The 25224-nt window shown below is 43.4% G+C and overlaps 1 protein-coding gene and 1 long non-coding RNA gene across 7 annotated transcripts in view; one reads left to right on the forward strand and one right to left on the reverse strand.

Moving 5' to 3' along the window:
* PIP4P2 (phosphatidylinositol-4,5-bisphosphate 4-phosphatase 2) overlaps window positions 1-16801 on the forward strand; it is a 56987-nt gene extending 40186 nt beyond the window's left edge. For both annotated transcript variants that reach the window (XM_075920407.2, XM_075920406.2), the window contains exons 6-7: window positions 10779-10869; window positions 15260-16801. In XM_075920407.2, the coding sequence (XP_075776522.1) occupies window positions 10779-10869; window positions 15260-15403 (235 nt within the window). In that variant the 3' untranslated portion in view covers window positions 15404-16801. The remainder of the gene's footprint in view (window positions 1-10778; window positions 10870-15259) is intronic.
* LOC112545134 (uncharacterized) overlaps window positions 1-25224 on the reverse strand; it is a 70614-nt gene that overhangs the window by 21252 nt on the left and 24138 nt on the right. For 3 of the 5 annotated variants that reach the window (XR_012901324.2, XR_012901327.2, XR_012901331.2), the window contains one exon: window positions 1173-1278. This is a non-coding gene — a long non-coding RNA (uncharacterized LOC112545134). Of the gene's footprint in view, window positions 1-1172; window positions 1279-11696; window positions 11832-25224 lie in introns of all 5 variants that reach the window. The other 2 variants (XR_016348701.1, XR_016348702.1) reach the window with 1 other exon arrangement.

The following is a 25224-nucleotide window of genomic DNA, read 5'->3' on the forward strand; positions in this document are numbered from 1 at the left end:
ATAAAATTAGTTACCTGTAGGCAAACAACAGCATGGAACTGTTGTAACCAGCAATGAGTAGGGATGAAAGTAACTAGTCGAGTTACTGATTAGCTGATTAAATGCAATTTAACATCCTTAGTAGTGGGACAATTGTAATGGAACTGATTTCTTCCAAAATTGTGCATAGAGTGCAAATAGAGACTAACATATGAGTGATGAAGTCAACATTTTAAAATTACTTTTTAAACAGTGTTATAAAGTTGCTACTGTTCACTTGATTCTGTAATTTGAAATATTACAGTATAGTCGTCTAATTTAACTGAGTGGATAGGACCGTGTATAGTGACGCTGTATAACCAATATTTGTATTGCTGTTGCTGATATAGACGTGTGTGGCCATAGACAAGTTGCTTCACTTCTCTGAGAGTCATATTATACTATAAACATGAGAATGATGGTTACCCTTCAGTTGGATAAAAAAAATGTTTTGTATTTTCTCCCCAATAATGTTGCATAAGGTACTTACAGTGTCATCTCTTCTCCCCCACTTCTTGTTATATTGGGTAGGGAGTAAAAAGAAACAGCAAAAGCCCAACAGTTATGCAAAGTAAAGGTAAAACACCTATGGCTGTTTTAGTGTAAAGTTTGTAAAATCAAACATCGAACTCAGGAAATGTTAAAAGTGTTGGTTTCTGCCACAGTCTAAATGTACAATATAAGTACCTATTATGCACGCATGCAAGTAGTAACTTCTATTCTCACCTTTCTGATAAGAACTTTCATCTGTTGTAAGCAGTCATTAATGGGTGTATATAGAATCAACAGTGTGGTCAAGCTAATTTAAAAAAAAAAGTTTAATTCTTTTTAGGATTTCCTGACTCTTGAATACTTGATGTTGTTAATATAACATTTCATTATCTCTCTTTGTGCCTGTCTATAAGAAGTTTTGTTTTGTTTGTTTTGAGTAAAGTGCAGCACTATCTTTCATGTGGAAGAAGCCTGCATATCATTACTACTTTCACACTAAGAAAAAGCATGATCTAGGCATTTAAGGTACTAATCTGGGACTTGGGTGACCCAGCTTCAATTTCCTGCTGTCCCACAGATTTTTTGAGACTGTAGCCTATGTCTTCCAAAACCACCAAACCAAACTCTCTACATTTTACCTTGAGGTTTAGTGTTAACCTTACCTTAACTTTTATTCTTAGCACAATATTATTTTTTCAAAAATTCGTCAGGCGAGTCTTCCAGATGAAACACTCCTTTCAAGAACAGGTAATGTGTCAAAGAGCAGGTCTGTTTGAATGTGAAAAAATCATTAAAACAGGTCAGCAACCTATGGCTCACGAGCCAGATACGGCTCAGTAGGGAGCCAGATATGGCTCTTTTGCTGTTCAAGCTCAGCCCCCACCTAGATCTCCCTGCAGGAGGGAGCCTGTGCTGGTGCTCCAGCCTCGTGGCCCCCTGCAAAATTGGAACGCCAGCACCAGCTTCTTGTTGGGGGGAGGGCATGGGGAGAGAAAGCCCCAAGGCTCCTCGCTGGATATGGCTGGCAGGGAAGAACCAGAGCCACAAATGGCTTCACGCCCTGCTGCTTCCCTTCACCGGGCTGGGGGAACAGCAGAGCATGGACACACTTCCTGAAACTAGCCAGTGGGAGCAGCAGAAGGCCTGCCAGGGATGCCAGCAGTGAGAGAGCAAGTAAGTGCCCCAGCCCACCCACCAAGCTAAGACCCCACACTCCCAGGCCCCTCACTCACCACCCTGCCGAGACTCTGCACCTCCAGCCTGCTCAATCACTGCCCTGCCAAGACTCTGCACCCCCAGTACACTCCTGCACCCCTTCCTCCTGGCCAGATACTTACCCCCACTCTGCTCCTGCACTCTCCCTTGCTCCTGCACAACCCCATGCCAGACACCAACCCCAGCAGCTCCTGCATCCTCCCTCCCTGGCTAGGCACCTATCCCCGCCCTGATCCTGTACCTCTCCCTGGCCAGACACCCTACCCCCAGCACACTCCTGCACTCTCCCTCTTGGCCCCACATCCTACCCGCTGCCAATTCCTGCACCCTCCCTCCTGGCCTTGCTCCTGCCCCCTCCTCCTGGCTAGATACCCTACCCCCAACACGCTCCTGCACCCTCCCTTGCTCCTGTCCACACCCTGTCCAGACACCTTCTGCACTCCACCTCCCGCCCAGATCTTGCACCCCTATTCCACTTACTGGCAGTCCTGTCCCGCACACTAACCCCCTCATTTTTGGCCCCATCCCAGAGCCCAGGGGAGCCCACAGAATTCACTAACCCTGGAACCCCAGAAGAGTTAATCTAGCCTGAGGCCTCGAACCTCAATCCTCCCTGTTCCCCCTCCCACCGCCGCCATGGAGCTGGAGCACCAGGCGAGTGAGGTGTTTCAGTTGGGGGCCACATGAGTGGTTGTGGGGTTTTTTGTTTTGTTTTTCCCCGACTGATTTTTCTGCGGGTCAGTCAGTGGCTCCCCTGCCTTAAATAAAGACAATGTTGAAACCTTTTGTGTTGGACATAATATTTTACTTTATTTAAAATGAAGCCTGGCCAACGTGGCCCCAATTGGGGCCTGGCCCCCATCTGACCACAGCATCCCGTCCCTGGCCCTATGGTTCAGCTCCTATCTGGCTGCAGAAAGGACTGGTGGCAGTCCCCCACCTGCTGCAGTATGGGTGGGAGAGGAGGCCACTATCTAACTGTGGCGATTTTGGCCTGTCCCCTTGTCAAGCCACTGATGCCTAGGTGCACGTAAGGTAATCCGGCCCCCAGACTCCCCCCACATACTCTATTTCCCACCCCCAGTGCCCTGTCCTACCTTCTGGACATCCCACACCGCATCCCCACAAACTGCATCCATAGCAGCAGAAGTCCCATAAAATAAAGTCTGTTAATACAGTGTTTTATTTATACTATTATTAATCATCATGTCAGTTACCAATACTATTAAGTTGTATATTTTCAATCATGCAAACAGGCGTCCTTATATGGCTTTTTGTTGATCACTTGTTCTCAATTTTGTAGTTTGACTCTGTGCAGGGGCGGATATAGGGCAGGGCGAACGGGGCGGCCGCCCTGGGCCCCACACTTAAAAAAGCCCTGCGCATGCGCCATGGCGCCACCGCGCATGCGCCGTGGCAAAGGGGGGACCCCGCGGAGTTACGCTGCCTGGGGCCCCGCAAAATAGTCATCTGCCCCTGACTCTGTGGTTTGAAAAGGTTGCTGACCCTGCATTAGTAGACGGCTTGCTAGTGGTCAAACATGTATCTACAGTCCTGGCACCTTGATATAAGGTTAAAATTGCTTGTATCACATGGCAGGATATCAGCTTGAGGAAACTTTTTCTTGTATTCAGAACATTTGGAAATTCCTTGCAGATAAATACAAGTGCAGTAAAGCAGCTTAAACCAATCCGTTTGAAAGCTTTTTTTAGAATCCTGTTTAAAGAATTCTAGTCACATGCTAAACATGTGAGGCCTTGTTGGATTTTTAATTAACTTTTTAATTAACTGGAAAGCTGCTGGTTTGTCCTATGATGCTGTCTAATAACTGGTTTAGCTTTGTTGTTGTCTTGTATATTTCTGTTGGGTATAACATTACCCAAAGGTATCAGAGGGGTAGCCGTGTTAGTCTGAATCTGCAAAAGCGGCGAGGAGTCCTGTTGCACCTTATAGGATAACTGAAGTGTAGGAGCATAAGCTTTCGTGGGCAAAGACCCACTTCGTCAGATGTGGGAACTTCATTTTTCAGCTTCAGATACTTATGTTTAACTCTTGTTCCTCTAGTGGGGAACACTACGGGTACGTCTAGACTACATTCTTCTTTTGGCAGAGGGATGTAAATTAGGCACTTTGAAAGTGCAAATGAAGCTAGGATTTTAATTTCCCGCGCTTCCTTTGCATAATCACATCATGGTGCTCTTTTGAAAAAGTGCTATTTTGAAATTGAAACCGCAGTCTAGACGCGGTTCTTTCGAAAATAGAAGCCTGAGGTTTACAGGATCTTTCAAAAAAGGCTTCTAAACCCTACCAGGTTTAGCAGGTGCTTAATTGAAAATGCTATCATATATGCAGATCACCCCTAGGTAGGAGAGACAGACCATATATTTTATTAAAATGTTTACATTGGGGATGTTAAATTTTGATTAGTCGATAAGGGGGAGGTGAGGCACTTGTTATCCTGGCTGTGCCTCTACCTTTTAAATGTAGTAAGAGCCACCTGCCGGGCTCTTGCTACGTTTCAAAGGCAGAGGCGCAGCAGTTGGGACCTGGTGCGAATGGGGACTGCTGCAGTCCCTGCTCATGCCGTTTCCCTGCTGTGCTTTGCTTCATGCAAAGTGCTGGGGGAAGCCGACTTTTAAGCTAGCTCCCCCCAACACTGGCTCCTGCTCCCCCTCCCTTACTGCCTCTCTCTGATAGAGACAGAAAAGGAGGGGAATGACTAGTTGAGTCACTACTCGACTACTTGATGAGCATATGCCGCTGATAAACAGGCACCAGTGGTGGTGGTGTGTGTGGGGTGGGGGGTGCAAGCAGCTCCGTGGGAGCTGATATGTGTAGGGAGCCAGCTTGAAAACCACTTCCCATGTGTACCAACTCCCACCTGCCCCCGCACCACTGCCTCTCTACCAGCGGCAGCAGCACAGGGAGGGGCAGGCAGTTCCATGGGAGTTGGTGCTTGCAGGTAACCAGCTTTTAAGCCAGCTCCCACCTGCCACTCCTTGCTGTCTCTGTGGGAGGCAGCTCGGCGGAGCTGGCATACATGGATGGCCAGCTTAAAAGCTGGCTCCCCATGCATATCAGCTCCCACATCCTCTTTCCCCCTGGCTGAGGCAGCAACGGGTGGGGGGAGTGAGTGTAGTCCAGTGTTTCTTAAACTCTGTTCTGCAGCATACTGGTGTGCCACAGAGAACAACAGAGTTCAAAATGGCCACCCTTAAAGGGGCAGGCAACCTTTTTTGGCTCAATAACTTCCCTCAACCCTTTTTTTGCGGGGTGGGGGGATCAATAACTCCCCCCCCTCTTCCACATAATTTTTTTTTCCTCAACAAAATATCCTTGGTGTTCCTCATTAAAAAAATATTGTTTGGTGTTCCTCGGTCTTAAAAAGTTTAAGAAACACTGGTGTAGTTGATAGGATTAACTAATAAGCCCAGGCTTATCAGTTAATTGTGTACTCAATTACATATTGACATCCCTAGTTTCTGTTCCTCCAAGTTATTCTCCATATTCACTGAATTTTAAAGGAATAAAGAAGCATGCCCTTCTTTTTTTCTTAATGGATATTCCTTTGTATAGCTTTCAGTATTGACAAATATCAGCGATGGAGAGCCTAGACTAGTGAATGGGCTGCATTCATCTCAGTGGGCCTCAAGATTGCTGTAACCAAGACAGTATCCCAGGATAGGGTAGTTTTGCTAACTGCACTTGCATACCTAAAATTTGTGGAGTGTGCCAACCGAACCATAGCAGCACTCTGATTGGATGCAAAGGGAGTGCATGGCTCTAAATCAGGCTGTGTCTAGACTGCAAAGAAAAGTCAGAAAAAAGATACACAAATTGCAAACTGCAATTTGCATATCTTTTCTGCTTTTTGGGGGGGGAAAAAGGGGGAGAGGCTTTTCCAAAATTTGATCTGTCTACACAGGGCCAAATTTCAGAAAAATCTCCTCTTTTAGCACACTCCTTCTTCCTCATACAAGTAGGATTACTGGGATGGCGAAAGAATGCGTCCGGTATCCTGGAAAAGCTTCGCAGTGTAGACATAACCTCAATGTGGTGTGCAAATTAGCATGCACCTCACTTTGTATGCCCTTGCTTTACATTCATGTCACTTCAGTAATGCCAGTAGGAACTAGGGGTGTTAAAATTAGATTAATCAACTAATCGAATAGTTGATGGAATTTCCATCGACTATTCAATTAGTCGATAAGGGCGCTTCCGCTTTGAAATGTAGCAAGAGCCCACCTTACTGGTGCTCCTTTCAAAGGTGAAAGTGCCGTGCAGTGTTCTGCCTTTGAAATGTACAAGAGCCCCAATAGGTTTTAAGATTGAAATGCCATATGGAGCCCAGGGTGAGTGGGGAACTCCACCGTGTGGTGCTTCCACTTTGAAATGTAGAAGAGCCCAACAGGGACTCTTGTTCATTTCAAAGATGGAATGCCGCTCTTGCCCCCTCCCATGGCGCCTGGGGAACTGTTTTTTAAGCTGGCTTCCCCCAGCACTCCCACGTCTCCCCCCATTACTGATGGAGGCAGCAAGTGGCAGGGGGGACGTAAGCAGTTGACTAGTGTGTTGACTATCCAATAAGCTTTTCCATTGGATGCGGATGGAAACCAGCAGACTCTGACATCCTTGAACTTGGGCAGTGGTAAAAAAAAATGTCTCATGGGCCACACACAAAATCCTGATGGCCCACAGGTTGCCCACCACTGACAAATAAAATCTCTTGAACATTTCCCTGATGAATTTATCTCCCAACATTAATTCATAGTTCAGTTTCATTATACAGAGCAATAAGACTTGTGTGGAACCAAGCTGGAGTGTGGCAGAAGGATATGGGCATTGCTCCCTCTTGGCTCTCCCATGGCTACTAGCTGCCTGAAAGAACACTGTATCTTTCCCTCTTGTACTCCTAACATCACCAGTGTATATCTATAGACATACATTGTATGCCTTTAACATGATATATGTGTCACCAACCTTGCCTTCACTGTCATGCTTTGTCATCTTTTCCAGGAAGTTGTATTTGCAGTTCTGAGAGAGATACCATAATGTGCAGACACAAAAATTGTTGGCAGGAGTATTATGTGTGTACTCTGTCCACGCTAGCAGTTTGGTTTGGGTAAAGCAGTGCAAAGTTGTGTAGTATGGAATGGTCCTTGGGTTCTCCTGCACTAATACATGTCCAAGTGTTTTATTTGGAGTGCATTACCTCCATGACAACCATGGGAAATGCCATATGGTCTCTGTCTCAGCTCTCATCATTGGCCTACTTATGCTTTTTGAGCTGTGTGATGGGATTGGAATGGTAGGATGTTAAGAATTTTGTTTTCACAGATTGTCTTCCAACTGAAATCAGGGTCTTTTTTTGCTCCTGCAAGGCCTGCTGTCCTAAGCCCCTTTTCACCCCCAAACTGTGACTCCTGCGCCCCCATACCACCAGCCCCTTGCCCTGAGCCTCCTTCATTCCCAACCCCTGCCCTGACTCCTGCACCCCCAAGGACCCAAGCAACTAGGAATGTGAACGACCAGTCAACTATCCAATAAGCAAATGCTTATCGGATAGTCAAGTCGACTAGTCACTCCCCACCCGCCCGCTTCCTGTATCAGAAAAAGGCAGCGGGGGGTGAAGGATGGGGTACTTCAAAGCGGCAGTGCTGCATGGAGCCTGGGGCCAGACCCCGGGCTCCACATGGTGCTGCCTCTTTGAAACACTGCATGCAGCCCGGGGCCAGCTGGGGTGTCCCCAGGCTGCATGCAGCATTTCAAAGTGGCAGCACCATGTGGAGCCCAATATCAGCTGGGGACTCCCCTGCTGACCCCAGGCTGCGTGCGGCCCTGCCGCTTTGAAATGCCACGTGGAGCCTGACACTGAGCTCCCTGCGGCATTTCAAAGTGACAGCACCACATGGAGCCTCAGGTCAGTGGGGAAGTTCTCATATGATCCCGAGCTCCACAGGGCAGTGCCACTTTGAAACACCATGGGGAGCACAGGGCCAGCAGGGGACTGCCCCTCTGGCCTCGTGCTTCCCCACAGCACGTTAGTATAGCAACAGCCCTAGGGTGTAGCAGCAGCGTACACTTCAAAGGCAGAGATTAATTGAAATTGTATCGATTATTTGATTAGTCAATTACTCGAAATTTAATGTCCCTATAAGCAACGCCAGGTAATAAGAACAGACCTCATAAGGTGATGTTGGATAATGCACCAAAAAGTTCAAGTGCTATCCAAACTTCTGAGGTCTCCATCTTACACTGATACAAAGAGGGCTTCTGCCTTAAAACTGTAGTGCTATCTTGCTTCTGTCTGTCTACTCTTGCCTAGCTTTTTCCCCAGCTTGTAATATTGCAAATTAAAGGTGGTTTGCTAAGTAGAGTTCAGTCAAACTTGTTTAATTTTATAGGTCTGAAGACATGGTTCCTGCCCCAGAAATTTCAAACCAGATGATGACTGATAGCCCCAGGATTTGTTTGCTTTGCTTGTTAAAAATAATTTGTAAATTTAAAAACATGATTTGTCCCATGACCTTGGAGATATTGTGTTGAAACTGATTGAAATGGGTGTGTAAACTCACATGATTCACATGTGATTTTGGTCTTTAGAATTATAATGCTTCTCTTACATAGACAAATATTACCATGTTTCATAACTGGGAGAAAAACAGATTTATGCTTTTAGGAAGAATACAAGTAGGCTACGTCTACACTGGCCCCTTCTTCGGGAGGGTCATGCTAATTTTGAACTTGGGAATAGGGAAATCCACGGGGGATTTAAATACCCCTTTTCCGGAGGATCTCTTATTCCTACTTTGAAGTAGGAATAAGAGATCCTCCGGAAAAGGGCTTTATGCCGGATGATCACGCCAGTCTAGACGCTTTTTTCCGGCTTTTCTCCAAGCCGGAAAAAAAGCGGCGGCCATGTTTATTTAAATCCCGCCGGGGATATTTAAATCCCCCGCGGATTTCCCTATTCTGACTTACCTGCTTTGCATGACTTTTCCGGAATTAGGGGCCAGTCTAGACGTAGCTGTATAGTTCTTCTGTCAGTGAAAACCTCTGAACAAGTTATTCCAGGAAATTATTTCTATAGGTAATATCAAATTTAGGATTTTGATCGTTTAGAGACTGTCCTTTCTGTGAAAATAGAATATGAATTTTAGTTTTGCCATTTCTAGATTCTTTTACTAAACAAATGTAAAAAAAGTTAGTCTCCCAAGTCACACCGAAGTCTTTAAAGATTGGGTTTCTTCATGAATTCAAAAAGAAAGCTTGAAACACTTATCTTAGTGTACCTCCAATAAAGACTTGAATGTACCCATTTTTTTATTGTAGTAAGCGCTGATAGTTACCAATGGAAATTGAACCTGCAAAATAAAGTTGACAAGGAGTCCTGTGGCATCTTATAGACTAACAGATGTATTGGAGCATAAGCTTTCGTGGGCAAAGACCCACTTTGTCAGACGCATGTCAAAATAAAGTGCTGATTCTGTTGTTTGATTCATCCAGGTGAATCCCTGTGCTTATAGAGAAGCCTTTCTGTTCATGTCTTAAAGGAAAGCAAATAATAAAATTCTCCACTCTGCTCCCCAAATCCACTGTCACCTGATCAGGAAAGGAGAAAATCCACATGCCCATGTTAGTGCACTCGCTATTTTAAGTGTATTGTCCAGTAAACTGTTTGGTTAAAGCAAAACTGCCTTTTCCACATCATGAACACTGCAGTAGGCTCAACTCTGTTTTCAAAATTTGGTGCTTCTTTCCAACAGCTGGCATTTAGTCAGAAGGCTCAATGAAGACCTGTATTTTTGTTGAATATGCGTGTGAAGAATTGATCACATATATAACATGCAAGCAGAAAAATGTACAGACGAGTAATATATTCACTTGGTGCTTTAGTTGGGCTAGTTTCACAAAGCTGAAAACTAATTCAGCTGGGAGAGAGACTTGAGTCACAAAAAATGTGAATTATAATCAGGAATAATTTCAGAACACCTTATTAGATGCCCAAAAAGCCACAATCCCACAACTGAAGAAGAAAGTTGGTTTAGAGGGGAAGTGAAGGCAAATGCAGGTGTGCGCACACAAAAAAAAGAAAGGGGAAGATGATAGTAAAGAATATAAATCAGAAATTAAGAATTGTAGAAAATAGACAAAGGAAGTGAAGGAACAAAAGTGGGGAGGTGAGTTTGATACATTTTTTTTCAAGTACATTAAGAACAAAATGAATTCTGACAATGGTATTGGTCCATCAGTAAATGGAAGTGGTAAAATGATCAATAATGATGAAGAAAAGGCAGAAGTGAATATTTCTGTTCTTTATTTCTGAAAAAATGAATAATGCAGTCTAATTATATGGTAACATTTTTTCTGTTCCACTATTATCTTAGGAGGATGTTAAACAGAAGCTACTAAAGTCAGACACTTTTAAATCAGCGGAGCCAGATAAGTTTGCATCCACGAGATTTAAAAAAATGCTGGCTGAGGAGCTCACTGACTGGACTACTAATGTTGATTTAGGAAAAAAAAAGTCTTTTGGACACTTGAAATTCCAGATGACTATAAAAATACTGATTTTGTGCCAATTTTTTAAAAGGAAAAGGAGTGACTGGGTAATTATAGGCCTGTCAGTCTGTCATCAATTCCAGGCAAGATAATGGAGCAGCTGATATGGGACTTGCTTAATGGTGAACTACAAGAGGTTGATGTAACTAATTCAAATTACCATGAGTTTATGGAAAGTAGATCCTGTCAAACTAACTTAACTTGATTTTTTTTGTGAGATTACATGTTTGGTTGCTAAAGATGATAGTGTTGACGTAATACATTTTTGTAAGATGTGTGACTTGGTACCATGCAACATTTTAATTAAAAATCTAAAGTGATATAAAATTAACCTGGAATATATGAAATGGTTTAAAAACTGGATAACTGATAAATCACAAAGACTAACTGTAAACAAAATCATCATCCAGTAGGGTTCTGTATCTATACTGTACAGCTACCCCTTGTTATTTTTTTTTCTGGATCTAATCTAATAAATCTTTCATTTATAGTTCCTCAGTAGGAAGTGCACTCCCTCGAAGACGCTGCTGTGCGTACATTACCATTGGAATGATATGCATCTTCATTGGAGTTGGACTAACTGTGAGTAATGTACTTAATATTAATTTGCTGTCGGTCTCTTCCTTTTACCAGTGTTTAAGTAAAAGCTCTTCAATTTCTGCTTTCAGCATTGCCTGTCACCATCTCACTAATCACCTACTTATGCTCTGGTATGCATCCTGGAAAAGACTGGTAGGCTTTTTGCAGGTAGTGATTTGAGCTGGCTGGAAAATAGTATTTAATTTCCATGACAAATTTTGAGATTTAGAGGAAAAAAAAATTGTTGATTTGGGATGAAAAGCCAAAAACCTCAACATTTTTTGCAGAACTGAAATGCCACAATGCTTAGTTTCAGAAACTCGGAGGCATTCCCTCAGTGGGGACATTTTAGTGTCTGAAACAAGAAATGTGTCTTGCCCTGGTTTCCTGCCAGGTGAGGAACTTGGAACCTTGTGCTCCCCAGCAGCTTGCCACATAGGTAGGAAATTAGGTTTCTTGGGTCTAGTTCGCATCAGCTGTTTCATCGAATTGACCAACAGAAAGTTTTTTAGTTTTATAGATTAGCATTTTCCAATAGAAAATTTGTGACTAGCTCCAGTTATGATATTAATCTTGCTTCAAGAGACTGCCAGGAAGCCATGTAGGCTAAACCTTCCTGTCCCTGAGGGATGAGAATAAAACATACATGATGGTGCACTATGCATGACACCACTATCAGGTCACTAAATAAGTGGGACATACTAGCATACAAGCCAGAATAATAAGCAGTTCTGCCCACAACACTGGGTACCTTCCAATGCCTTCTTGAAGTAGCTTTCACCAGAGCTTTTCACAAATGTGCAAGCCACAACCTGAGTAAGTGTATGTACCTACAGCTTGCCGCTCATGTTTGGATTACAGTCTGGTTCTCCTCAGCCTTAACTATTCTGCAGGCTAACCTCTGTCACACTCCCAGTCTTAGATTTTCTCCATGAAATGTATGTCCTGTGGCGCCCATCCCCTTCCTGGACAGTACAAATGATATTTCTTTTTAGAGATCAGTATGCACACAGCAATATGCCACCCCAGATAGTAACCGAGACACTTTTCTTTGAACACTTTGGATTAGGTAAAACAATAAAGTAGTAAATGCAAGAGGTTTTAAGTGAATATAAGTAATGGGGCATTCCAATCAGAAATGGTAAGAAGAAAAATAAAGATAAGATGTTTACTAATACCTAACCTAACTATATCAGATTTAAACAAAGTTCCTCACCACATGCTTTTAGCATTCTTACTGACCAAATCCCTGAAGGCCAGGTTTTGTCCCAACAGATGCTTCCTTTGTTGCTTTAGGTGCATTGAAAGTAAATGCTCAGGGAAAAGAGGGTCTTAGTGCATTTGTTCCTTCTTTTTATAGTTTCAATCCCTCTCTTGAAAAACATTTCCTGCTGGACACTAGGAATCAGAGTCTCTGTGAAAGGAAGTTTCCCACTGGCTTTATCACTTTTTTGAACTTGCTTTCTTTCCCTTCCTGCTTGATTACTCTGTTTACTGCTTAAATGCAAAGTAAGCAGAGCATACTTTACTGTGTTTAGGATAGAACGTAAGAATGGGCATACTGTGTCAGACCAAAGGTCCATCTAGCCAGTATTCTGTCTGCTGACAGTGGCCAATATCAGATGCCCCAGAGGGAGGAATCACAACAGGTTATTCTCATGTGATCCCTCTTCAGTCACCCTCCTCCAGAGAAACCGAGGCTAGGGATACAATTCCTACCCATCCTGGCTAATAGCCATTGATGGACTTGTTTGTCACCCTCTGTTTGGGTAGGGCTGTGAGGTTTGAAAGATATGTTAATAATATCATACAGGCAAATATTACAACTTTTACATACAATGTTGTCACACATCAGGATCATACTGGCCAGCAAATTGAGTTTTCAAATGGCAATTTACAAGAGGTGCTTTCTACAGACATTATTAAAGTAATATGTAGGATGTGAAGAGAAGGTGTGCTCATTTAGTAAGAAGGTATAATTTACAAAAGGGCCTATATAATTTGAGAGCTTTGTCATTGAGCAACATGATGATTGACAAGTATAGTGTAGACAATTACAAAGTAATACGTATTGTAAGGAATAATTTTAACCACGGAGTTGGAGAGTAAGGGAAAATAAGGCTGGCTGGTGTGTGAATGGGTAGGTTGGAAAGGTAATAGTGAAGTGTTGGGAGAATTAGTAGTATGGTCACAGAAATACTGTTTCCCCTCATGCTGCTGTTTTCTACAATGTTTCCAAGTTTTCATCCTGGTATAGAGATGGTGCATTTTTGTTCCCATTTCCATACCAACATCCCTTTTTTCTCACTCAAATGCTTTCCTGTGACACCACAGTTATAGTGTTCCAGTTTCTCTCCTTGAAAATCTGACACATCTACTGGGATGAAGGGATATAGATTGATACTATAGCCCCACCACTTACTGAGTGTTGCCAGCTGTGATGGATAGGAGGAGTGCGGGCCAGCACCCACTGACTAAGGGGTTAAATTCAGGTAGCTAGCAAGGTTGTTGGCAGGGAGCCAGAAGAACCAATGGAGATAGAGTGCTGAAATTTTAATTGTATATGTTACATCGCCTGTTTTCTTTGTGAGAGAAAGTTAAGTCAGGAGTTGAGACAGGATGATTTAAACCCAGACAGGACTACCATGTCTCCAAAGAATTCAGGGCATGGAAGTGTACTGAACCAGAAAGGGATTGTAACTAAATAAAGGGAAAACGTGTATCTAGTCTTGATCACGGTATTTTTCTTTCTTTTTGTGGTTTGATTTGAACTGCTCTGTGTGAATCCATGCCTCCCCTCTCCCATTCACAGTCTAAGAGATGTTCCCAGAGATTTTCTTTGTGTTTTAATTTGCTTTACTTAGTTGCTCTGAAACACCCAGAAATCAAGTATGCTGTATCAAGTATATCTTCTGTTTTGTAATAAACATCATTTTACAGTGATAATTTGATTCTTGTGTCCTGGAAAAGAACAAGGGCTCTCTGTCTCTGTCTAAGACGAGTGGTCAGATACCAAGAGACTGCAGTTAGTTTTCTCTTTGCTTTTTCAAGCTCTCTTGTGGTAAAGGAGCTTGGGGTAACCCCTCTAGAGGAAGTTCAAGTGCTTCTTCCTGGGTTCAAGGAGACAGGGGGTTTTTTTCCTTTTATTTCACTTGGTGGTGGCAGCTTTTTTGTTTATTTCTCACAGCCAGTATATCTGTGATGTAAGCCTAGAGGCAAAGATAAATTTAAGGTCTTTGTGAGCCCCCACCATCTGCACTCCGAGTGCCAGAATGGGGAATAGCCCTGACACCAGCCATCATTACTTTTCGGACAGAAAATCTCCCATTACGTTTTGGCCCAAATTTTGGCTCCACAAATGGAAACGTTCATTTTATAAACTAAGCCAGAAATCATAATCCAAACTCCCCTTTCCACCTGAGATCCAGGGCCATAAGGAGTTTCCGTTTGCATTTCAACCCCAACACAGGAGGAACTTGTTGTCTCCCATTTAGAAAGCATCCTCTCATGAACATGGGTTCTATTTCTAGTGTCCAGTTCCTGTGGCATCTCACCCCTTCCTGCATATTTACCTGGGTTTAACCTAACAACCTTAAACCTGGGAAGAAAAACATCTTTTTCCTCTCTCTGGCCACCTATTTAATGTCCATTCTCAAGAGGTGAACACAAACACACTACTATTCTTAATGTCACCGATGAAATGGGAAAGACTCTCCCATGTTTTGCTAATATAGGTTGATGCTTCTATATAGTTTCACTGTAAATATCTTCCAGTTACTTAGGGGCAAATGCAACCTGTTTCTTCTAAGGCTGAGGAGAACCCCTTAGCAATCAAACGCCTGCATTTTCATGGTATGCGTTGGGGGTGGGGGAGACATTTCTGAATGGGGATGGAAATATAAAAGGGTCTACATATCATTGTACCCATGTTACCAACCTGCAGACCAGTGATGGAACCTCTGTAGTAGTCACTATTACATCCACACAGTGATGATTTCCCCACAGCTGCATACTGGGGTACAAGGAGTCCCTGCATAGGAGTTGAATTTTGTCTTTATGAGATTACTCAAGCTATTAATATGCACAGTGGAATTGCCAGATTCTGTGACAGGCCTTTTGCATGTTTAAATGAGTAGTAGAGGACTGGCCTGTAATGAAGGGACTGAAAGTAAGAAACTATATAGAGTTTAAAGGCAGTTTCTTTGAGTTTTGATATGATTTTAAACATTGGCATTATTCACTTAAAAAAAATCTTCATGGGATTTTAAAAAATGGTATTGTGACCCTTGACAGTGCTTATTAAGTTTAATATGTTTTAGAGATACCCTTTTTCCCTCCTCAAATTGCTCAGACTGTTGTATTACTGATATTTTGTTTTTGTTTTTTTTTTTAGGTTGGTACGCAAGATTTTGCCAGGCGTTTCCATGCAACATATGTTTCTTGGGCTATTGCTTATCTCTTAGGCTTGATCTGCCTTATTCGAGCCTGTTACTGGGGAGCCATAAAAGTTAGTTATCCAGAGCACAGTTTTGCGTAGATTATAGCACGTAAAAAAGTCTAGTGGTTCTGGATGCTACATGTTGGACATTTTTTAATGTTTTCCTTTAAGGATTCCATTCGGTTACAAGTAATTTTAAGACTGGGGATCTTTTAATAACAAATATTCATTGCACTACATTTTATGCAAATAGTTTGTTTTGCTGCTAGATTCCCAAGCTCTGAAAACTAAAGCTTTGTTTACATGTTCATGCACCTGTCTTAAAAGTGTTGTTGCATTTAATTCCAATAAACAGTATTAAGTTTTACATTTCCTTTTTTTATGTTAAGATAAGTCTGTGCCATTCTTTGGGTGGTCAGTAAGGACTCAAAAGCAACAGGTGTTTTCTAAGTGTTTCTACAATAGCATCACATTTGTACTTACATTTTCATTAAAACTGCGTTAAAGTGGCTTGCTTTAAAATCTAAGCAATAAGCACTTTGCTTTAACTGCTTACTGTAACTTTTACCTAAGATCATAGTGACCTTATTCAGGAAGTGAAATTTGAGTGTACTTTTGAAGACTGACGCTGTTGCTAGAGAGACAACATTGGTAAACACTGTATGCTTTCAGATTTTCAGGTAGAGAGATGCAATATTTTGGTAATCCAGTTGGAAACAGAAACTTCAGTTTATCCAGTGTTGGAATTCTGCGTGGATAAATGTTTTTTTCAAAGATCCTGGAATTTACTAATGGTTTCTTTTTTTACAGGCAAATCCTAAAAGCCATGTTTGGATTTATGGAACTTACTCTGGTTGTTTGTATGAATTCCTTTACAGGGTAAAAGGGAAGTGTTTCATATGACTTGTTTTATAATACTTAGGTGTCAGTTAGCTGAAGATAGGGTGATGATGGGTTACCTCTTACTTTCCTCTGACCATCGTAAACTTTTCCTATTTGGAGAATTTTGCACTGGCCACTGCAAAAGGAGGTACTGCTGTAATATGAAAATGAGTAAACTGTTACTCTGATCATTCTGTCAAAATACAACTGGTCACTTTGACATTGGCGATTCATTCAAGACAATTCAGAAACTGAAACCAATTTCATTTTCTAATGATGTATAAACAAAGGATTAAGGGGCCAGTTCTTGCACTGCCCGTCTACAGTTTTAAACTAGCTTTTTGGTAAATTCAGAAGGAATGTCCTGAGCTCTTTAGAAGACAGTAGCATGTAGATAACGGGGTTGGGGTAAATTAATGTGGATGTTCCAGGGATGAGTATATTATTTTAAATGATCTATGTTCTTATTAGGACAAAGTGACATTCAGATGAGGATTTGGAGCACAATAAATGTATTATTTAAATTGTAAATGACATGTATTTGATGATAAATGTATAAAAGCAGTAGCTCAGGATTACAATGTACCTTTTAAAATAAACTAATAAAGATTATTATTCAAAGTTAATGTCCTTTCCTTTAATATAAAGGATTCATAGGCTCCTAATTAGAAGACTCTGACCTGATAGCATGGGAGCAGTGGAGTTGCCTTTTACAGGAAGCATGTGATTGCTCCCTTACCTTGTATTGATAAAGATCTTTACAATTCACAGGAAAATGCTCTCTATGAACAGAGCACATATGTTTTGGCCACAAATGAAAAATGTGACACTTCCCCTGCTAGTAATGGATTGAACTGTTTCTCTGAACAGGATATCCTGAAATTTCCAACTTTCAGCTTTTTAAACATTCTTAAGCTATGTCTAGACTATGCTGAATTTCGAAAGAGGATATGCAAATTCTGCGGGAATTTGCATATCTTCTTCTGATCTCACTTTCAAAAGTGGAGCTTTCCTCAAAAAATGAGGTTTACGTGGCTTTTTGGAAAAGGAGGGGGCTTGCCGAAAAAAACACATCCCGACTACTCTATCGAAAGTGAGATCAGATGTGAGATCCTCTTTCGAAACCTCAGCGTAGTCTAGATGAGCCCTTACAGTGATTGAAAACTGTTATAAAGTATTTAATTGTGATATTTATCCCAAATTGGATATTTGGTGTTTTTCCCCTTTCATGTTGTCCTGAATTTTTCTGTATTTAAGACAAAAAGGGCATATTTCTGGAAACCTGGACACTTGGTTGTAGGAAAGTATCTATGTTGCCACAAGATCAGAGATAACGTTGACTTTCCATTTCCTTCCTTTTTATAAAAAGCAATTGTTTACAGCTAGTCTATGTCCATTACAGGCAGTCCCCAAGTTACGCGGATCCGACTTATGTCGGATCCGCAGTTACGAGTGGGGTTTTTCTCGCCCCCAAAGATGGGAGCGGCGGGACGCCCAGATGCGCCGCAGTCCCACCGCCCGCGTCCTCCGGGGCGAGAAAAGCTGCTCCGCGTCTCTCTGGTCTGCTGGAGACCAGCAGACCAGGGAAATGCGGAGCAAAGCCGCGGAGGACCCGGGCGGTGGGACCGCGGTGCCCCCCCCCCCCTCCCAGCAGACCAGGCTTTTCTCCAGACGCCTGTGGTAGAGCAGCTGGGGCGCTGCCGGTTGGTCCCGTAGCGCCGCTCTGGGCGCTACTGGACCAACCTGGCAGCACCCCAGCTGCTCTGCCCCAGGCATCCTGATTCAGCTGCTGCTGGTCAGTTTCAGCAGCGGCTGAATCAGGACACCTGGGGCAGAGCAGCTGGGGTGCTGCTGGGTTGGTCCAGTAGCGCAAGGAGCGGCGCTACTGGAGCAACCCAGCTGCTCTGCCCCAGGCATCCCCAAGTCAGCCGCTGCTGAAACTGACCAGCGCTGACTACAGGAAGCCCGAGGCAGAGTTGCTCTGCCCCGAGCTTCCTGGAATCAGCCGCTGATCAGTTTCAGCAGCAGCTGACTTGGGGATGCCTGAGGTTCTTAAGTTGAATCTGTATGTAAGAACTGGTGTCCAGATTCAGCTTGTTGAAACTGATCAGCGGCTGATTCCAGGAAGCCCGGGGCAGAGCAACTCTGCCTCGGGCTTCCTGTAGTCAGCCGCTGGTCAGTTTCAGCAGCCGCTGAATCTGGATGCCAGTTCTGACTGTGGAAGAAAACATTGTCCTCACTCTGAGTTTGTAAGCAACAAGTAGCCAGAGGCAGTTTTATTACGAGCTGCAGCAAGGAAAAAACTGGTTCGGACAGGGGGGAAGCCCCCCCCCCCTCCCCGAGGCAGATCTTCGAATACAAGCAATTATGAAGCAGTTTATATACTGTCTATTAGATATAATAACAATAACAATTCGTCTCCTTCCCATTACAAACACCAATGGCTAACAGTTATTTAGTTCCACCCAGATGCTCCTTATCTCAAGGTCCCTGCCAGAGTCAGCGTTCTATCCTTATCTCCGTATGGAGGCGAGAGGCAAAGGCAGCGTCTAATTACAGATCTCGCGTTGTCAGGCCACAGACTTAGCCTGACTTGCTCTCTTGTTAACAAGACCAAGATGGCTGCACACAAATTCCCTTCATAGAATCATAGGACTGGAAGGGACCTCAAGAGGTCATCGAGTCCAGCCCCCCGCCCTGAAGGCAGGACCTAGCTCCACCTACACCATCCCTGACAGATGTCTATCTAACCTGTTCTTAAATATCTCCAGAGAGGGAGATTCCACCACCTCCCTTGGCAATTTATTCCAATATTTGACCACCCTGACAGTTAGGAATTTTTTCCTAATGTCCAATCTAAACCTCCCCTGCTGCACTTTAAGCCCATTACTCCTTGTCCTGTCCTCAGAAACCAAGAGGAACAAATTTTCTCCTTCCTCCTTGTGACACCCTTTTAGATATTTGAAAACCGCTATCATGTCCCCCCTTAATCTTCTTTTTTCCAAACTAAACAAGCCCAGTTCATGAAGCCTGGCTTCATAGGTCATGTTCTCTAGACCTTTAATCATTCTTGTCGCTCTTCTCTGTACCCTTTCCAATTTCTCCACATCTTTCTTGAAATGTGGCGCCCAGAACTGGACACAGTACTCCAGCTGAGGCCTAACTAGTGCAGAGTAGAGCGGCAGAATGACTTCACGAGTTTTGCTTACAACACACCTGTTGATACAACCTAGAATCATATTTGCTTTTTTTGCAACAGCATCACACTGTTGACTCATATTCAACTTGTGGTCCACTATGACCCCTAGATCCCTTTCCGCCATGCTCCTTCCTGGACAGTCACTTCCCATCTTGTATGTATGGAACTGATTGTTCCTTCCTAAGTGGAGCACTTTGCATTTCTCTTTATTAAACCTCATCCTGTTTACCTCTGACCATTTCTCTAACTTGCTAAGGTCATTTTGAATTATGTCCCTATCCTCCAAAGAAGTCGCAACCCCACCCAGTTTGGTATCATCTGCAAACTTAATAAGCGTACTCTCTATCCCAATATCTACATCATTGATGAAGATATTGAACAGTACGGGTCCTAAAACAGACCCTAGAGGAACTCCACTTGTTATCCCTTTCCAGCAGGATTTAGAACCGTTAACAACAACTCTCTGACTACGGTTATCCAGCCAATTATGCACCCACCTTATCGTGGCCCTATCTAAGTTATATTTGCCTAGTTTATCAATAAGAATATCATGCGAGACCGTATCAAATGCCTTACTAAAGTCTAGGTATATGACATCCACCGCTTCTCCCTTATCCACAAGGCTCGTTATCTTATCAAAGAAAGCTATCAGATTAGTTTGGCATGACTTGTTCTTCACAAACCCATGCTGGCTATTCGCTATCACTTTATTACCTTCCAAGTGTTTGCATATGATTTCCTTAATTACCTGTTCCATTATCTTCCCTGGGACAGATGTTAAACTGACCGGTCTATAGTTTCCTGGGTTGTTCTTATTCCCCTTTTTATAGATGGGCACAATATTTGCCCTTTTCCAGTCTTCTGGAATCTCCTGTCTGCCATGATTTTTCAAAGATCATAGCTAAAGGCTCAGATACCTCCTCTATCAGCTCCTTGAGTATCCTGGGATGCATTTCATCAGGACCTGGTGACTTGCTGACATCTAACTTTCCTAAGTGATTTTTAACTTGTTCAAATTTTCCCTTTTCCTGCCTCCACAATCCCCCCTTTTATGCTTACAGCACAACTACCATTCTAAACCTTTATTTTCATTAAACATTACATAATTAGTACAAACATAAAAACTATTTCTATTACTACATCTTTTACAACAACAATCAAATATGAAACCTTTAATAAGCAAAAGCAATATAATCATTACTATCCCCAATATAATTCTATGCTGTGTAAACAAGTCCGCCACAGTGCGCCAACAACACGGCCGATGGCCCTCTATTCCGTTCTCTTGAGTATGCACCCCGAGCTGGATTCATCGGCCAGCGGAGTAGGGGGGTTCGGGCCCGCCCCCTCTCCGAACCCCGGCCCAGGGCCCTGAAGGCAGGGACCCACGGTCCCTCCCTAGCGGATGGGGGAAGTGCCCCAAAACACACCCGCTCATGGGCTCCACGACCCTGCCCTGGGCCGCTTCCTACTCCACCAGTCCTTAAGGGCTCGCCCCTGCCGCGCTATTCGGCCTCACCTCTCCCTTCTCCTTCCTCCCTGCCGCTCCGTTCTCCTCCTCCTCTCTCGCAGTGCCGGCCCCAGGTTTAAATCCCCCACCGGCTCCGCTCCCCGTGTCCGTCACTTCCTCCACGACGCCCCCCAGAGCCTCCCTTCCCCCGTGACCTCATCAGCCTGCGCCTCTCTGGCCCCTCCCTCCTGGGCCTTGTCTATCGGCGCCCTTTGCCTCCCGGCACTCCCCGCGCCGGGTCCTGGTGCGTCTGCGCAGCCCGTCGTGCTGGGGCCATACGGGCTCCCCGCCACCCGGTGTGCCCACCCGGCGTCCCCCCAAGCACCCTGAGTGCGGGGCGGGAGCGCCCTGTCACAGGCTGTTCTATAATTTTAGTAACATAACACAACATATCATAATTAGTAACCAAATTAGGGAGGGCAGGTACATGCTAATGGTACCTGTCCATAAGCACAGAGTCCAGATCAGAGGGAGAAACCCAAACCACTCCCACAAGTTTCTCCTTGGCAATATACAATACTTCACTTCTTTCACCAAGGTCAGTTCTTAATGTCCTTTTGTAGTCAGAAATCTCTGGGCTTTGGCGGTGTCAGAGGAGCGAACTTTTCCTCTTTTTTTTCTTGAAACAGTCGTGGTTCAGCATGATGTAGGGGAGAGGTTACCAGCACATCACCCTGTAATATTTTGGTTCTTCTGGTGTCCAGCAGGTAGGAAAGCAGGACCAGAAGAGAGAGGCTTATCAGCAATCGGGGTAGTATCATTTTGAGATGGAGGGATCTTTTTGCAGTGAGAAGCATTGGCCAACAATCAGTTCTTGGCACATCACAGCAGTGTTGGTGGTTAGCAAAACTTGGTAAAGGTCTTTCTAGAGCAGTCTTTCGCTGATGGACATAAGAGTCTCTATTCTCTGAGCTAAAAGCCAGCTAGCTCCTTTGGAACCAAGGTTATTTCCTAGGAATAAAAAAAACATAAAAACAATCCCGCGCGGTTGTTTGGTTGTTTGGTACCAGCCTTATCAAAGTGAGGCCCTTTGGAATGTGGTTGCCAGGGGAACCAGAGTCACAGTAACTGTTGAACTGTTTTACTTCCCAAGCTAGCCTAATACTTTGAGTTTGTCAGTTCTCAGTAAGATACCATGGATTGCCTCAGTTTACTCCTATAGTTCCTTTCTCTTGACTTTGGGGTTCTCCTTAACCCACAAGGTTAAATACAATTTAAGGGGTTTTAATTTACTCTGGAAGTACGAGTACAGCACTAGCATTATTATAAATGTTAAAATCAAAACTTCCCACATAATTTGGCAAACACTATTTAAATCCATCTTTAAGATATTTCATCGCCTTACTGGCGCTGCCCATGATTATAGGTTTGACCTCTACTGCCTGGTTGAGTGCTGCAGAGGTAGGTGTTTGGCATGGTCCACGGTGTTTCCCTATCTGTGTGTACCTCAGACGGCCAGCCCCGACATATCTTTGGGCATTGGCCACCAACTCCTCGATCTTCGCCTGCAGGGCCAGTAAACCCTCTTCTAGGTACTTACTTCCACCATGCCACTCAGAATCTCATGTTAGGTTACTTATCACTGCCGAAGTGCGATAGAGCCGCATTCCATCAACGGTCAGGATCATCCGGCGAGGGGCTGTTATACACACAGACGGCTATGTAGAGGGGCAGGATGGAGTGATCTGTCTGGGTAGTCAAACACCAGTAGGTACCATTTATTTGGACCAGCTCGATGTTTTTGTTTCTCTGAAACAACCACATCAAACCTAGGCAGATTCGTCATGATGTTAAATGGGCAGATACATAAAATTTCCTTATCAAAGTGGGTGCAATAATCCCTGGGTATAGGAAGGCTCCCACACCTTCAGAATAAGCGATGCCCTCGATCTATCTATATGCTCCTGCTTTGGTACAGGCAGGGAGGTTACCATTCTGATCTTATCTGAGTGAGGAATCCCCAGAGGGGCCAAAAATAAACTGTTATACTATGCCCTTTTCAGGTGGGCCTTTGGGTCCTCATGGATTCTCTACTTTCCCACTCCCATGGGTAGGCACAGGGGAGATGGGGACTCACCACCATAAGGGCTGGGTGGTCAAAGCTATCCTATTCTTCAATACTGGGCTTCTAATACCTTTAATTTAGTTCCATTAATTAACAATCCAATTAACCTCTGGTCCAAATATCTGGTTAGGTTTAGTGAAATGGACACAGAGCTGGACAGATCCTTCAAACTATTCAGGATCAATCGGTTGGCTTGGCTGGTGTATAGGCCTTTACGGGCACTGGATATTACTGCATCTACCAGCCTGGATTCTCATATAATTTCTGGACTATGACATAAGTGTTGCTGACAGAGTTTTCAGGCCTAAACCAATCTGCGATGGTATCTGCTAAGCCCCTTCGTTGCCTAATCAGGCACTTGCCAATTTGATTAGCCAGTCTAGCACACAGCTGGTCTATACCAGTGTGGAACATCACCAAGGTAAGGACCAGTGACAGTTGTCCTGGTTCTGAGACGGGTCTGTTCAGGGCATGATGCACAAATGGGAGGCTCTATTTTGTCCTTAAGGATCTGGTTAATAATATCCAAATGAGGGCAAGTTAGCAATGCCATTGTTTAACAAATGACAGCCATGCCTCAGGGGTTACCTTTGTCTGGGCTTTAAGTGGTAAGCCCCAGTGGGAGTCAGTAGGTCCAACTTCAGTAGCCTAATGTTAGTGTTTAGCTTCTTTCCCACAATATTCCATACAAACTTTAACTCAGAGGACTGTGTATTCTTTGTCCTCGTAGTGTTCATGTTGTTACAATAAACAAAATAATTATGTGTGAATGAGGGGAGGCCCAAGGCCGTGTATTCCTCATTGCTACTAGCGTGTATTTGTTCTATGTATGGGACTTGAAGAAGGTTACGTTGACTAGAGTCACTGTTTCTCTTATAGGACCAAGCATGGTTCACAGATGTTTAATTGTTAACCCATGCAATTCCATAATTCTTGAGGCCTTTTAAGGCATCAGGCACCAATGAGAAGCAGGGCAAGTAGCTGTTATTGCAATGGTGAGGTTACTAGTTTCCTCATTGTTGTGGGCATCTTTACTTAAATATGCTGATCTCTCACTTGCCAGTGTTGTTTCTTATAGATTTCTTATTCTTTCTGGCCAAACCACTTTTATGGTTGGTGTGCAAATTTACAGAAGCTAAATATTTCATTTGTGTAGCCATTAAAGCAAAACCAATCCGGTGGGGGAGAGGGCTGGTACCCCACTTCCAATCCTTCTGTTCACGTGATGCACTCCTTGCTTCTTTCCAGTTCCCTTTTTTGTTCACCTGTGGAGACGTTAACATTCTCCTAGCCTAAACAACTACTACACTATTATCCTTTCACTAAATTTTAAAGTTTCCAATTGACTAAGTTTAGAGTTGCCAATTGATTGGGCCCAATTATTAATTTTGATGGTTTAAATTAATGCTTCTGCTTTACTCAAATCATCCTTTCATTAAAACAATATCCTACACACAACAATATTTGCAATACGTATTACAATTAAGACACACAAGACAAACTTGGACAGAACACAAACTTATTATGTCATGACACAGAACCATGTTTTGTTGTTTTGTTTTTCTTCAGCTGCACCAGCGCTTTCTGATGATCTGAAAGACAAGAAAACATTTCTACCCCCGTCGGGGTGGCCCATTATAACTTAAAATACTGCCTAAGATCTGCTAGGGGAACCTGTTACAGGTAGTTCCTTACCACTTCCATGGGCGAGTGAGCTATAACTTTACGAGAACAAGGGCGCTTTATCGGTACTCGTGACCTTCCACTCCCTGGAATTACCTCTAGAGTTGCTAGCCCTCCCCAACAGTGGCATGCCTCAGTTTCCCTCTTGTACCACAGATCAGGCTTAATGTGTGAAGCTATAATGCTTTTCCTTAGCACAAGGTGTTGGTCAGTTATTGTTCCAGCAAGCAAAAAGCTTTTCTTTTCCTGAAAAGAATCATATACAGTGTTACTTATTAAGACTATAGTAATAATAATATTGACATTAAATTTTGTTAAATGGGCGCTTATAAATATTTTGTTTGTATTTGGACAATTTACTTGAGGGGACAGGTGTTTTATATTCCTTTGAAAAAGCCAGGCAGCCTGTATTCACATATAATGTTGGATTTGAAAGCAAGCCAAAAGTGTTATCAACTCAGCCTTGAACAGAGACACAGTGAAGTTTCAGGGCTTGGATTCTTAAAACAAAAATTTGTTTTCTTAAAGAGTAAATTTAACCTTAAGGATTGAATGTATAGATTTCATTCTTTTATACATTG

The sequence above is a fragment of the Pelodiscus sinensis genome, chromosome 2 (assembly GCF_052426305.1).
Source record: "Pelodiscus sinensis isolate ZL-2025 chromosome 2, ASM5242630v1, whole genome shotgun sequence".
NCBI lineage: Eukaryota > Metazoa > Chordata > Testudines > Trionychidae > Pelodiscus > Pelodiscus sinensis.